We start from the raw sequence: 15607 nt of genomic DNA, 5'->3' as shown, positions 1-15607 counted from the left end.
TCGAGGACTTTTAGTCAGACTTATTAGTGTCAACCTTTTTATGACAGATAACATCTCCAGATGCTCCATTTGCTGTGGGTTTTACTCTTCAGAATCTCTCTGCAGAGGTACGTTTAAAGATCATAACTGCAATGTATTCCAAAATGATACTGCCGATCTCATCCATGTCCTAAGTTACATTTACAATAACTCTATTCCTGTGTTCAGTACTAAAGAAGTGACGAACAAGAGTTTGAATCACCTTTTCGACATACTGATTCAGTAAGATGCACTAATGGCACAAATTGAATGCTGGTGCCTGAGCACTGGTGCCTGGGCAGTGGGACAAAATAGTGCTGCGTTCAGACACTGGGTTCTCCAAGAACATATATATACCCAAGTAACATTTGGTGCCAGAGTACAAGCTAAGGTCGAGAACTTGTGTACACCCTTACAGTGCATTGTGCCTGAATTGTGGCGTGAGTATTGGAAAAAAGGTTTCTTTCCTAGCAGTGACTGTTGAGAATCGTACTCGGGCGCCTAGTGTCAATTATTAGGTCTCTGCACTAAGTTCTGCTCAATTCATTTTTTTCAGACGACAAATGAATTATGGCAGGAGTGTGTTGTAGATGCATCAGTCAAGACCGTTTACAAGGTATTAAAGCGTCCCATTTGGGGAGGACGTTATCGATAGTGTTACAAAGAATCACAAATGAGGATTTTTACTGGACTGAGAGCGTACCAGTTTGTCCCAAGTGTCATTGCTTTGCACTCAGAACAATGACGATTATTTTCTCAGGATCTCAAAGCATGGTATTGGCCAAAATGTGATCACAGGCCGCAATGCATACGCAGTTTACGTTGGTCAATGATTCCAACAAAATGTTATTGTTATTTTTAACAAATTGTAAGAGATAAAGCCTCTTTGAACTAACAAGTTCTGTATACCAAAGGATCCAGCAGCTGATAATACTACATGTAAATGTTGTTAATTTACAGATAGTTAGTCTTGATTGCCTGTCAGTATACTGGAACACCAATCTGACCTCAGCCCAGTTTTTTGGATCTCAGAGTTCTTGGAAGGTAAAAAAAAAAAAAAAAAAAGTATATAACGTTATATGAAACGATTTCTTCTTAGATTGCTATATTCTAAGTTGATGTTGTTGTCATTTAGCTGTTTTTGAACTAGTAGCGATTGTCCAAACTTGTTACGAATTGTGATCCTGTCATTATTTTTTCAGAATCTAATGAGTCACGGTGTTTCAAGCAAAGGAAGCACTCCATCTGATTATGAATTCGGTATGTACCATTAAAATGGGTCGAGAAAGCATGGTTTATCATAGGCTGCGTTGCGGGCGTAAACGGGGAAGGGGTAGAGAGGCAAAAATTAAAACATCCGTTCATCCGCGCTTTGCCTCCTCATGCTCCGTTTTTTTTTTAACGCCTACTACGCAGGCTAGGTTTATCAATCTAAGTTTAATGTTAAGATTTATTTGTAAAAAATTATTTCCAGCACTGGTATCCTCAATGATTGTGTTGATTATTTTGTCCCAATAGTTTTGAAGCCTTTGTCTGCAGAATGCCACGTGGTTATGGACCAGTCATCAGATATAGTGCTTGATACACCAAAGGTAAAACTTTGTACAATTTCAAATTCCGTTTTACTAGGTTATTACGTATACAGTCATTTAACTGGCACTGTATTTATATATTGTTGGGCACTGGATAGAGTTGAAGATCTTTTTTGAACCTAATGGAAAGAAAACGTCCTGTGGTAAATCCAGTTTTGAACAGACCTTTTTAATTACCGTTAGTACATTGCTTTGTGATTAGTTTTTCTCCCCCTTCTCTGAAATCAGTGTTGCGTGGGTCTGAATTAACTAAGCCTTTAATAACTTAAGGTAACTAAACAAACACAGTAATAACGCCACACACTTTGTGCACACGCTGGACTGGGCTGTAGGCATTAGGACCTTCAAATAAACGTTTTATCGACCATCGTAGCTGTAAATTCCAATTTGAGCAATTGTAAATTAAGGCTGCACTGCTCTACCAACCGAGCTATGAAGACCCATACATAGGAAGCAGTCCAATCTGTTGAGTTCATCTTAATCAGAAAGGAATGAAACAGAGAATGAGAATGATGTAAATCGCAGAAATACAAATGTAATGAAGATGTGTTGAACTTCTTATATCACTTAGTACTTGGCGTTGTTACTATAAACTGTATTTGCGTTTTCAGCTTTTAATTGAAGTATTGCAGCAGGAACTGTTGTTGGCGTTCTCCCAGAACCAGGTTAGTAGACGGAACTTGGAGAGAAAGAATGCAAGACATTCACAATGTCTTTTATTGTTTTAACCAGGCGAGCAATGATGGCAGTTTAACTTAACCCGGCTCTTAGGACTGGACTACAGTACTACCGCTGTAATTCATTTGTTCACGAGCCCTCAGTCTTCTTGTTCTGCACAAGACCAAATTGTTGCTCTAAAGTTGTACATTTTTTTTTGTGCACTTTACAGTAGTTTTCCAAGATAAGACTACGAAACCTTTTGGTTCACTGTAAAGCTTTACTGTAGATGTTGTACGAAAATACCTTTGTGTATTTTGAGCAAGTATCAGTCAGTGAGTAATTGTTTTGAGTATGGCATAATGCCTATAAAACAAACTAGCTGCTTGCATTGTATTTACATTCGTATTTACATTGTATTTACATTGTTTTTACATTTGTATCTGTACGTATCTTTTCCTCTTTGTGTTGCTTGACGTAGTTTCATAACGTGATGGATTTGATTGAATCGTTTGAGCTGATGGCCGTCAATCAACCGTATCAGAAATATCGACCAACAATACCAGTGCGAGTGGAGCCAGCTGCATGGTAAACATGAACATAGTTGTAAAAGTAGAGTTATCTGGAGTTATTTTGGCCACGTACAAAAACTGCCTTAAAATTGAAGGAAACCTAAAACTAGCAGTTTACAAAGATAGAAAAACGCCAAAGAGATTATAGTAAACCATATAGGGACGAGGATGGAGAAGATTAACACGGATTGCAAACGACGAACTTGAAATATTTAGGCTAAACGTTTCAAGTTCGGAAACCACCTCATTGCTCTTTTAACCCTTCAACATCCAGGAATGAGCCACAGCTATATCAATACACCGTCAATTCACTGACCTTGAGCCAAAATGACAGTTTACATGTACATTGTGCATACGAGCGGAGATCGTTCTAGCTAAGCAAAGACCTTACATTTTTTCCAAAGTGTCACGTATTTCTTTTTAATCCAAAGCAAATTTGATTTAAATTTGCAGGTGGAAATATGCATACACAGCAATTTGTGAGGAGAAAATTAGATGTTGGTCTTGGAGTCGCATAAAAGAACACAGGTACACAATAGCAAACCAGAGGTTTTTTCACTGTTGAAGCCAACTGTACGGCTGTTGTACAGTTTGTAATTGGCAAAGTAAACATGTTCTTGTCAGAGAAACAAACTGGTGAAAACATGGTAGTGTGTTTGTCTTTATATAGGCGAAAGTATAAGCTGTACAAAGAACTTTGGGAGAGAAAGTTGAGGGGTTTGAACGAAGATGAAGAGTCGACTGTGCTACCCGCAATAAAGGTATAAGAAATTGTTTCTATACAGAATCTGTGAGTCATCAAAATCGTTTAACTTTACCTTAATCCTCTCTCTTTTAGTCACTGGAGGATAAACTTGATATTCCAAGCATTTTGATTGCAAGAAGGCATGCAGAATTAGAAGTAAGTGTCGAGATAATTTATTTGTTGCCTGGTCGGAGTGGGTGCTGAAACCTTTTTTTTTTTTTTATCTTACTAGCTCAATCCTTTCAAACATGCAACAGTTAAATAAACAACTAAATAATTCAATAAACAGGAATTTGTAGTGGGACATCCCACAGACAGGCTCTTCGTCCACTGTTTCCAAATCGAATTGGAATTTAGAGGTTAACTTGAAGTAGCTCGAAGTAACTTAACTTCAAGTAATTGTTATATTCTTTCGACACCAGTTCGACACCAGTTAGAGTTTCAATTAGAACTGAAGACTGCTTTTACGATTTGTTGTAAACCACAACATAACCATTTTTAATCAGGTTCCTCGCAGCCAATTGTTTAATCCTAGTAAAAGGCGCAAGTCAAATCCCTGGTGGTTATGGCTTGGTATTGGATCTGGGAGTTCCACTGACTATGAAGGAATCATGAATAAAGAGAAGCAAGGTAAGTGAATCAATGTATTGTGGTGCATTATAACATCACTGGTACTGGACATTGTGCTCAGAACTTCATCAACAGCTATGCCATTAACGGAGGTTAGCTCACCATTAGATTGAGGCCCGTCCACAGTGGAGGAATTTGAAAACGGAGGTTTCACTCTGAAAACACCGCGTCAAATATTTCCCGTCCACACTGGGAAATTTGAAAACGCAACAATCACCGGTCATTTAGATTTCTGTTTTGAGGAAAACCCAGACAGGGAAATTACATGATTATCGTGATGTCAAGTTCCTCCGGTGTGAAGAGCGTTTACGAAAAGCTCCGTTTTCGTGACGGATTAGTGTGGACGGTGGGCCTAACCGTAGAAATAGAGCTGCGTTTTCAAATTCCTCCTGCGCATTGTGGACTGGGCCTGAATTACCGTTGAGCTGCTGCCGCCACTTTTAAGTGTAGAAAGTAATTGTTTTCGTAGTTCTTGTCACAACATACTTTGCTAACATGCAGCGATGCTGCTAGAAGTCTGTGAAAGAGAAAAATTAAAACGTTAGGTTTCCAAGATTCTTCAAATTGGAGTGCGTGTTCGTCGTTACCATTACTAATTATTCCCCCTGGCTGATGTGTTTCACTGAACTTTTTCTTTCCACAAAATAAAGCAAGAGCTAGTTGAAACATGCAATCGAAATTTTTGTACAATTTGCGGATTTATTGCAACTATCTTGCGACCTTTGCAGAAGAAAACGTTTGGTCGAAATTGTCAGTTGCTGCACTTCCCGCCGAGGAAAAAGAGAAGCTGTATAAAGCTATTGACTACAATGAAAGCGTACGAGTCAAATATCCCACTGAGGTGAGAGCAGAAATAAATAACAAAGTAAGTTTCTTTATTCCAGCTGATAAGATAACCATTCGTTAACCATTGTCGTTGACAGTGTCAGCGACAGTGACAATACGGTTATGAAAGGAAAGGTCAAATGTTAACCTATTGAGGAAATGTCGAGGACGTTCTCTGAAGTGACTATAATAGTAAGCTAATATAGTACTGGAGTTTACTTTGAGTTCAAACAAAATTTCACTTCACTTCACTTAGCTTCTTTGTGCCTCGTGGCACATAAGGCCTCCACAGAATGCCTCCAATTTTCTCTGTTGGCTGCAGCAGCTCTTGCCTCATCCCATGTACGCCATCCTGCGCTGTTCCTCTCTCTCTCAACTGTTCTTCGCCAGGTGGTCTTAGGCCTTCCTCTCTTCCAAAGGTCTAAAAAAATTATCCAGATTGACTAGACTGCGAGCAGTCCCTTTCTTTTTCTAGGATACGACGCAAATACGCTAATGCGAAATAACAGAAAAGCGACAGTCTCATTCCCTCCTCGTTTTTTCTCTAATTTGCATAATTTTAACTTTTCCAGTCTCGCGGAGGATTTCAAGTACACTGTAGTCTACAAAATGACTTACATGCAGGGTATTTTAAACTATTAATGGTTCTCTCTAGGCGTCAGTAGAGTTTATATCTTTTCATTGCAGTTCATAAAGTCAAGAATAACATTCAACCTTGATAGGTGTACCTTAGTGCTCTGTGACACGAAGAACAGGTGAGTCACATCCTACGCATCTTTTAATGTTTGCAACATTTCTTTATCAGAGCCATGTAATTAGTTAAAATTTTAACTTGTTGTATTGACATGACGTTGCAGTGAAATAGCTCAGCTTGACACAGAAGGATTTGAGGCAGCTTTAGAGCACAGACCAGCTCAGAGCGCTTTTCGGTAAGCAAGCTTAAGAACATACAGTATCTTAGGTAAAGGTGTTGTTAAACTTAATCAAGCTCATCTAACCTAGTTATCAACATGTCATCAACATGTTATCAAAAGCATATTGGTGCGGTTCTTCTAAGGTCACAGAGATGTCACCAATCCCCTTGGGGTCCCCGAGATCTCAGGAAACATTTTCTTCAGGCACACCAACAAAGTAGCTGCGTACTTGCTCAAAAGTGTAATAAATACTAGAACGGTATCGTAAGTACAGTGGAACCCCGTTAACACGGTCACCAGAGGGCCACAAAAATCTGGCCATATTAAAGGAGCTCAGCCACGGTTTGCACATATTGAAAAGTTTAGCCTCACTTTTTCAAATTCGTCGTTTGTAATCCGCGTTAATCTTCTCCATCCTTAGCCATCCTTGTTCCTTTATGGTTTATCATTATCTCTTTGGTGTTTTTCTATCTTATTAAACTGTTATTTTCAGGTTTTCTACCATTTAAAGGTAATTTTGTATGTGGCCAAAATAACTCAGAATACCGTGACTGAGCTCCTTTAACGGGGTGACCGTATTAAAGGGGTTCTTTAAATAAGACTATGACTGACTGAGCTTTAGTTCGGGCCAGATTAAAATGGCCGTAATAACAAGGTGGCGGTATTAACGGGGTGGTCGTAAGGCGGGGTTCCACTGTAGCTTGTCTCGGAGTAGATCGTTCTGATGTCGTAATTTACATAGAAAAATTCCACGATTGCATTATTTGTGACATTGTGATTTGGTTAATAGGTTTCATGCCAAGATTAACAGATTCAAGATGCTTGGTTCTTCAGAAGAGGATAACGAAAACAAACAGTGTCTAGTTTCATCCAAAAATTCTCTTAACAGTGAGTGTGAATGTTCATGGCAGCATTTTACCACCTCTTTGTTGCGATTTTCCTTGGAAATTATGAAATATTCATTTCCTCTTGAATTTTAGGGCGGGGGACAGCTTTAGTAGAGTGTACTTTAGAAACTAAGCCTCTGGAACGAAATGCAGATTATGCAGTTTCCTTGAAAGTGGAACCGGTTGAGATGATCTATGATTCGGTAAGTTACATATGGAAATGTGTCCGCCATCTTTTGAAGTTTTACCTCTGCTTTTTGCAGTGTTGTATTTTGTATGGAATCTGAAACCACCTATTAGTCATGCAGACTTTACTTGTAGCTCACGCTTGTTGTTATTGAATATACCTGTTTTTGATATTCTTGGTATTGGACTAGAGTTAAATTGCAATAGAAGCTCATGAGGAGGAAGATCGCTAAAAGGAGATTAATGTGATTTGCTTTTGAATAGACTCCCCTTATAGCCTCAATTGTAAGCTAGTTCCAGCTCATTTTTGGAATGTGAACCTGTCACTGAGACGCATTTGCCATTATACATGTACTGTTATGACTGGAGGAATGTTTCAAATCTTAAACATGTTTTGTTTAGTTTTCTTATTGCTAGCGAGTCACAAAACCAAGTTACCTTTTCTTGCATGCAGTCTTGAAGACAAAAAAAATGTATTGTCTGTCATCTACTTTGTACTTTTCCAAACAGCACACCATTGATAAGATTATCGCATTCTTCCACATGCCAGAAAACACCAAGCTTCAAGAGTAAGTGAACGTTTTTTTTTTCTTACACAGGCCTTATACTGTTAGTAATAGAGGCCATCGGCATAGAAGCCTGAGAACACTTTCAGTTCCATTAAGTTTCATTTGTCCAACTGCACGCTTGAAGTTTAGGGTGTCTTTCCTGTCTGTGATCGTGGTTTATTTTCTTAACATTTTCAGTCGTGTAGTCAATCTTACTCGGAACCGTACTGCCCGCACGGAGTGGGACCTCCGACCACTTGGTCCGAACCGTCAAGTTCTTGGGCCGATATTCCGCCAGAACGGCCCTTGCACTTGGGCAATAAGGACCTGATTACATGGTGAATTTCTGCGTGGGCTGAAATTTCAGCCCAGCTAGCGGGGCTGAAATTTTGTTGCGATTTATACGTGACAAATTTCAGCCCGGGCTGACATATTGTTTCGTAGAAAACAAAATCACTGCGTAAGTCCAAGCTCGCTTTTCTGCCCGGGCTGAAATTCCGTTTCCATTGCGTGGGATATTTTTCAAATCCTTGCTCGGTTTTTCAAACAGGGCTAGGCTTTTCAGCCCGAGCTGAATTGCGGCCCGGGCTGAATCCTTCTCCATGTAATCTCCGATTTGAGTTTTAAGAAGATTTGTTTCAGAAGCCGGGCTGAAATTCGCCATGTGATCAGGCCCTAAGATATAACTGATTTAATGCTTAATCCTGTGACTTAAGACTTGAGGTGGCAGCGGCGAACAAGCTGCAGGAACTGAGGATGTGGACCAGAGCAGGGTTAGAGTATGCAATTACTCAGCATGAGGTTAGACATTAAATTGAGCTGCTTGCTTAGATTATCGGAATGATCAATTGATTCTTACTGATAACTGATACAAATTTATTAAGTATGGTAAATATTGTCATGTAAAGTAATGAAGTACTGAGTTAAATTAAACCACACGATGTAGTCCTCAGGAAAACAAACTTGTTTTTGCAAATTTGTGCGTATTTTCATTTACATTTTTGCGCATGACATTAAATAGAAATTTTGGAATTCTCATTTTTTTAAGGTCACATATCTTGACTTGGATGTGAGGTCACCTTTTGTTGTGATTCCTGAATATGGAACCTTGCAAAGGCATGTATATTAAGTAATATATCAAATAGGAGAGACCATCCTTTACCACATTTCCAAACACCGAGAAGAGAGTTAAGTAGTTTTGGAGAACTTCAAGGTGCTTGGAAATGTGGTAAAACTCTGTTTCGATTGATGTATCTTCTCAGTCGAAACTAAACTAAGGAGAAAACAGAGAGGAAAAATGGTTAGAATCTATGCTAATTAAGGCACCGCCACGTAATTTTAACAGCTGTCAAAATTCTACATTGTTAGCAGCAATCAACTGATTTAATTGCAAATCGACATTGTAATAAAATTATCTTCACTACACGGTACATTTTTTTTTGCCCATATCAAGCAGAAATAACATACGTACTGACTGGTGTTATGTTTTTATATGTTGTTGTTGTTTTTTTTTATGTTCGTATTTTTAGGGATGGCAGTGTCTTGGCAGTTGACTTGGGACATCTCAAAGTTGTCAGTAACTTGGCCTCTCGGGACACAAGTGTTCGAGTATGTTTCAACAAATTATATTAATACACAAAATAAAATATAATTGACGTTGACCAGACTGTGCAATAATACTTAAACAACGAAACTTTATTTATGTACGATTTTGATATAGCCCATTCGACTTTCCTACGAAAACGGAGAACTCCGGCCAAATTTTAATTTACTTTTGTTACTGATGGTTTTCAAATAAAGTGTAATTACTGAGATGAGCACTGGCTTATAGATGACATTACTGCTTCTTTTAGAAAGCGTCCGATCACGAGCTGGAGGAAATGTTCTATGACAAGTTCGAGTTGACTTTGGATGATGTTCAAGTTATGATTTTTGACAAGAGTAAGTCATTGACACTTTGTTTGAGTTACTTGTTACGTTACAATTTTTCGTCAGTGTCCTGAGATTCTATAATTTGTTTTTGAAGGTTTGAATTGGAAGTCAGTGCAAGGCATTTCCAGTTCACCTCACCACATTCTGCCATCAACGGCCTTAAATCTGCAGTTACAAAAGAGCATAACAACTGATAACCTTGAACTGCCAGAGTAAGTAAACTATTCCTCTTTTTGCAAAACTCAAGTACTATGAAACATATCAACAATACAGCTTTATAACAATCATGTGTTGCATTTTATTAATCGAGAAAGAAAGATCATTTACCAAATCAGATTTTCTCAAGTCGTCATCTTTGTGATTTTGTCCATTAGATTTAAAGTGTCATCTGTTCTGCCATCTTTGCACCTGAAATTATCAGATGAAAAATTCAAGATGTTGATGAAGGTATGAGATACTTTCGTCATTGAAACAATATTTTTGATTCGGCATTTGCTCTTAAAGCACAAACTGCTCATTGAGAAAGCTCATGCTCTTAACACTCACTATTATGAGAGACTTATATTCCTGCCAGTCTCAGTTTAAGAATCATTTACTGAACCACTAACATTAGACCGAACTTTTTAAAGTTCTTAGATCATTTACCGTTTGGAGTGCAACAGCCTTCCCTACTTGAAGAAAAGCGAGCCGACGTCCTTTCGAAGGTAAAACAACTTATCCCTTTATTGGGTCGTGGGTTATCTTGAGGCAGAACAAAACATTTATTTGAGGCGTAGTGTGGACGTATGAATTTACCATTTTGTAACTGTAAATTTACAGCTTTTACCAGTAATGTTTGGGAGGTAGAAAAGCCAGCTTAAATGTGTTATGCATCATTCTCCAAATTCAAATTCTCTGAACGTTGCCAGAGCGTTTGGTATTATTTTGGTCTAGACATAATGCTTTCAGGGTGTCTGGCTTGACTCAAGTGTTGAATTGTTAGGGAAAATCGGCAAAGCGATGGGAATTTGTAAAATACGGTAAATCTGAACACATTTGCTACAAATCGCAATAGAATTGGAGTACGTTCCATCATTTATTTCAGTTGTGATTATCTCTCATCAGAGCGAATGGAAACATAGCTCGTCTACTCTTTCTTTAGAGGAGGCAAGCAATCTCCAAGCCTTATTCAATAATGCAATGGTTGCACGATTACACAGCACAGAAGGTAGGTTAGAGTTTAAATAATAATCCAATAGACATTTTACTTAAGCCCGAAACATAATACGTCAAAACACATATATTAATGTTTTATTAATGTCTCTTTCCGATATTTACTTGGTGCTTGTTACGCCACTGTTTTATTCATTTAGTTTTACATTTGTTGTTGATATTTCGTCATTTCTTTGATTCTAGATGAAGATGTTTGGTATGACACGGAAGAGAATCTTCCGGAGGAAAGGTGCATAGGCCAGTTAACCTTTGCTGTTTTTAACCGGAAGGAATTTGAGCGCAAGAAAAGGATAATGTTGCATTTAATTTATTGGAGATAATTTATTCAGTAAATAATTAATTTAAAATAACTTAGCAAGGTTCTCTTACTTTTTTGTAGTATTATGTGTATCGTAACATTTCTGGGCTCTGCTTGTACTGTTGAACTAGTTTGCTTGTGTATCATTCGTCTTCAGTCGGAAAGTGATATGATATTAGGGTTTGCCATTATTCAGCTGGAAAACTGTTTCTTATCCTTTGTTAGAGTCCCACGTTTCTTAAAACCTTCACTTGCTTTCGTCTTTGTAATGTACATGTATGTATTGCGTTTGGAATCTTTGCAGTGCTGGAGACCACGCTGTCGGTAGGGAAGCCCGCGATATAGACAAGATCAAATTAGCAGGGAATTTTACCATTAAGAAGGTACATTTATGATGGACCTTGTCAATTCGAACACACACGGGCCATGAAAATCTGGTCGTGACACTCAGTCGCTTCGATTTGGAGGCTTCCATAAACGTACATCTTGAGGATGATGGATAAAAGGTTGATCCTCGTGGCTTTGGTCTGCGGAGGTTAAACTTCAGTTATGTTCTTATGCTCGAAGAGTGTTAGGTACATACAGGAGCTCAGTCACGGTATTTTCAGATATTTTTACCACGTACAAGATTCCCTTGGAATTGAAGAAAACCTGGAAATAGACATTTACTAAGATAGAGAGACATCAAAGAGATAATAATAAACCATAAACGAACAAGGATGCTTAAGGATGGAGAAGATTAGCACGGATTACAAACGACGAACTTGAAAATTTAGGTTAAACATTTCAAGGTGCCCAAACCGTGACTCAACTCCTTCAGGGGATGAAATGTTTAGGGGTTCTTAGTAAAGCTTTGTCGTTTTTTAGCTTCTTATCACAGTGGACAAGGCAGATGAACAGTCTACCAGTGGTGATCCATATCTGAGTCTGGAGATACGAGATGTTGCAACAGATTTGGCCGTTCATTCATGGGACATTCGTGCTCAAGTTAAACTTGGATTTATTCAGATACTTGATAACCACTGGAAAGGTATTTCACTGATTGTATAATAAATTTGTTGTACTGTCATATTGCTGGACAAGTCTTAAAGGGAAATTGGCGATAAGATATAGCCTATAGGTAAGTTCCGCATTAGTCTGACAACTGACACCGACAGCGTAGCAATTGCTGCGGACAACATGGAAATAATTTCACACGCGTTTTGACAAAATTAGAGTTAGTAGAGTTTTTACAAATCGCAAGTGAAGTTATTTCTTAATTTTACGAGTATTTCATGTGATTACCTTTTGATGTCATGAGTGACAAATTACATTCACAATCGTGGGTTTTAACTTGTTTACTGCATCGAGAAATCTCACGCCAAACGTTGCCATGGCAATTTTGGAATTTCACATGTGAATTTAAAACGCTGAAATTTCGCGCCAAAATTAAGGAGTACCTTGTCACCCATGATATTATAAACAAGGGAATTGAATGCTGCAGATGCTTATTTCTGACCGTTATCTGGAGAGATCGTCACCAAACTTTTAAAACCATCATTTTAATGAAAGGTGTAAATGGTCTTTGATTTTCAGAAAACAATTTCGCTGGGTTACTTAACGCATGTATGGTCCAGTTCATCCCAATACAACATGTTCTTTTAGGCATGCTTTGAAAGTGGGAAGACTTTTTCGTACTCTACCAGTTGTTTTTACTGTTTATTTCTTTTTTTTAAGATATATTTTTTACTTTTAAGATTTAATACAATTGTTTTGGCGGAGTTGTTACTTTTGGACTTCTTTCATCCTCTTTTTGTCTTGATATACAGATATTGATGGCTCCAATCTTTGCCTGCTGACCTCATCCGCGACAAATGATTGGATTACAATCAATTACGTCAAGGTACATTCTCAAGAAAAATTAACGGATTGCTTGACACACCCTGTGATAAGTATTGTGACAAGCATTTCCATATTTTCAGTAGCGTCACCTTTGATTACTTGTTTAGGTCGTATTCAGGCATTGTGACCGAGTTGCAGGTTGCCGGATTTGAAGTCCGGAGGTCCCGTTCAAGTCCCATTTTGACCACCAGCTGGTGTGTTTCTCTGTAGTCTTAAGTTCAACTCCTGGACCACTGGACCTCCGGCCGGTCGAGGATTTTAACCATGTTATCCTCCTTTAGGACGTTTTTTCTCCAGTAGCCCTGAAGAGCCCCATTGGGGGAGTGGTCAATTAAGATATTATACATTTGTTTTTAAACATACTTCTTTCGTACTGAGATTCCTACTTCCTTATCAATTATTGTCTTTGCTTATTTGTGTGTTTAGGCCGATCCCTCAGGCCCAGAGTTTAAGGAGACGTTCTACTCTATTGAGCAACTTATAGAAATGAGGTTTAGCTCGCTGAAACTGACAGCCAAACAGGAGGCCCTAGCAAGTTTTCAAATATTTGTTCTTAGCTTGTTTCAAAGGTAACAACTCAGACGTTTTATATCTCTATATACCTTTGGGAGGCGCGGTGGCCTCATGGTTAGTACGTTCGTCCCCGGAGCGAGCGGTTCGGGTTTGAGCCCTAGCCGGGGACACGGTGTTGTGTTCTTGGGCAAGACAGTTAACTCTCTCAGTGCTTCTCTCCACCCAGGAGTATGAATAGGTACCGGCGATTTGTTGGGGAAACCTAACAAGTTGTGGGGGAGTGACCTGCGATGGACTAGCATCCCGTCCAGGGGGAGTAGAATTACTCCTAGCCACTTCATGCTACAGAAACCGGGATAAGTTCCGGCAGCTATGAGCCATCGGCTCCAGGGCTTCACTTATACCAAATACTGTTGATTACGTTTAAGCACATAAATGGAAAAAAACCAACTTGTTGTATCGCCTAGAAAGACATAAACCCCTTTGAAACAATGAATTGAAACTGTAACTTTGGTCTCTTACATATTGCCAGATTTTGTGCAAAGTTATCTTATTTACTTCTATCTTTTTTAATCTTTTTAGGGCAACCTTGTAGGGTCCATGTTGCTTTCCTTTTCAAGATGTGCTTTACTTATATATTTTTGTTACTTACGTCTTGAATTGATGCTATTTTTACCTCAAAATACAGCAATAAATATTGATCGATTTGTGAACATGCCGCCAGTGATGAATTTCATGTCTTTCGTGTAGGCCACTTTGCATCATTTCCTATTATCCTCTATAAGACAAGCTAAACAACACAGTAGTTGAAATGTTCTCAACTTTAAGACTATATATTCCTGAATTAAGCCATTAAACCAGTTAGAGACGTGATGTAATTTCGAGCACACTGTAGAAGTTGAAGAATTGGACTTTTTGATTATTATTTTTTTGTAGCACTGGCCTTGAACCTGAGTGGGAAAATGTCCCTCGACGATTGCTAGAGACTATTACGGAAGAGGATCAACTTGACAGCTCCGTTGCCACGAAAGGTACCGCAAAATTCTTATGAGTATTGACTTTAATATGTTGTGAAAATTCAGTTTTCAAAGAGCATGCCACGTCAGCTGTGATGTCCTTGATTCTCGAGCGTTACTGAGAGAGTAAATACCTGTGAAGGGATTTTTGGCAAATACTTCCCTTGTAACCGACGAATCTTGTCAGAATTTCACTTTTGCAACTTGTCCCATGTAGGATTACATTTTATGTTGGTAGAAGTTTCACGCTTTCTCATTTAAATACGCTGTCTGGATCGAGAGAACCGTTTCTTCCTAAGTGTTTCTGGGAATTTTCAAGTGCATACCTAGCCTCTTACAGGCGTTCAGTAAGTTAGGGCGCAGCGCGTCAAAACGGCGGAGCGAAATAAAGGAGAGTGAGACTTGGGTGAGGAGCGACCAACCGCCCGTTCTCTCGCCTTCCCGCGTCACGTTTCTCCCCAATTTTTCCCTGCGCCATTTTTCGCGCTGCGCCCCAACTAACTGAACGCCTGGAAGAGACTAGCGTATACCCAAGCCATTGAACCCACGGCTCAATATAACTAAGAGCCACTAGAAAACGTTTGGATAAAAATCCTGGTGAAGATACAAATGAAACAAAGAATATAAGCAATAAATGGTTTTTAAAACCGGTCGATTTGCTCCCAACGTTTTTCATGTCGCCATTTTCTTAACTTTCATAAGTAAGGGGCTTCACGACTGTATAACTGTTCTAACTGTCTCTGTTGTTTTGATCGCCCATGATTAGTGACTACGAAGAATAAAACAGAAGATAAGAAATCACAAAGTGATTCAGACGCGGTCAACTTCAAGGTTGTTGCAGAAGTAGAAAAAGTCACTGTCATTCTTAGTTCCATGGATCGCCATGTTGGGAAGGTGGATGTGAAGGGTAAGTCGGTGTCATTGGTTGATTTATGGTCACGTGGTAATTTCTCAATTCAAATGTTGCCTGGCGGGCAACAAGTAAGCAATTGTTGCCTGCTCTCCCTCTAACCATAGGGTACTTCTCCTTGACTAATGACTTTACATTTAACTGTAGCTATACAACGAAACACTGGTCCGTTAAAAAGAGTTAATATTCTGTTTTCTCTGGAATCAGATCTTGATGTTTCTCTCGGAACAAGCGATTAAGTGCTTAATGTAAAGCTTAGAAAGTCTTTACG

General features: G+C 38.8%; 1 protein-coding gene across 3 annotated transcripts in view; it reads left to right on the top strand.

Moving 5' to 3' along the window:
• Window positions 1–15607, top strand: part of LOC110057823 (intermembrane lipid transfer protein VPS13C-like) — a 69233-nt gene that overhangs the window by 5751 nt on the left and 47875 nt on the right. For all 3 annotated transcript variants that reach the window (XM_089283374.1, XM_089283373.1, XM_089283372.1), the window contains exons 8-39: window positions 48–107; window positions 575–634; window positions 979–1062; window positions 1221–1278; window positions 1537–1610; window positions 2222–2275; window positions 2749–2855; window positions 3293–3367; window positions 3510–3600; window positions 3678–3740; window positions 4091–4214; window positions 4943–5055; window positions 5727–5794; window positions 5897–5968; window positions 6744–6841; window positions 6934–7043; window positions 7537–7595; window positions 8291–8375; window positions 8623–8690; window positions 9104–9182; window positions 9428–9515; window positions 9601–9718; window positions 9881–9953; window positions 10136–10210; window positions 10611–10713; window positions 10902–10947; window positions 11321–11399; window positions 11884–12046; window positions 12825–12898; window positions 13324–13466; window positions 14347–14441; window positions 15193–15333. In XM_089283374.1, the coding sequence (XP_089139500.1) occupies window positions 48–107; window positions 575–634; window positions 979–1062; window positions 1221–1278; window positions 1537–1610; window positions 2222–2275; window positions 2749–2855; window positions 3293–3367; window positions 3510–3600; window positions 3678–3740; window positions 4091–4214; window positions 4943–5055; window positions 5727–5794; window positions 5897–5968; window positions 6744–6841; window positions 6934–7043; window positions 7537–7595; window positions 8291–8375; window positions 8623–8690; window positions 9104–9182; window positions 9428–9515; window positions 9601–9718; window positions 9881–9953; window positions 10136–10210; window positions 10611–10713; window positions 10902–10947; window positions 11321–11399; window positions 11884–12046; window positions 12825–12898; window positions 13324–13466; window positions 14347–14441; window positions 15193–15333 (2800 nt within the window). The remainder of the gene's footprint in view (window positions 1–47; window positions 108–574; window positions 635–978; window positions 1063–1220; window positions 1279–1536; window positions 1611–2221; window positions 2276–2748; window positions 2856–3292; window positions 3368–3509; window positions 3601–3677; window positions 3741–4090; window positions 4215–4942; window positions 5056–5726; window positions 5795–5896; window positions 5969–6743; window positions 6842–6933; window positions 7044–7536; window positions 7596–8290; window positions 8376–8622; window positions 8691–9103; window positions 9183–9427; window positions 9516–9600; window positions 9719–9880; window positions 9954–10135; window positions 10211–10610; window positions 10714–10901; window positions 10948–11320; window positions 11400–11883; window positions 12047–12824; window positions 12899–13323; window positions 13467–14346; window positions 14442–15192; window positions 15334–15607) is intronic.

The sequence above is a fragment of the Orbicella faveolata genome, unplaced genomic scaffold (assembly GCF_042242905.1).
Source record: "Orbicella faveolata isolate gen_17 unplaced genomic scaffold, um_ofav_v1 contig_12, whole genome shotgun sequence".
In the NCBI taxonomy this organism is placed as follows: Eukaryota; Metazoa; Cnidaria; class Anthozoa; order Scleractinia; family Merulinidae; genus Orbicella; species Orbicella faveolata.
This window is presented reverse-complemented; position numbering and strand designations above follow the sequence as displayed.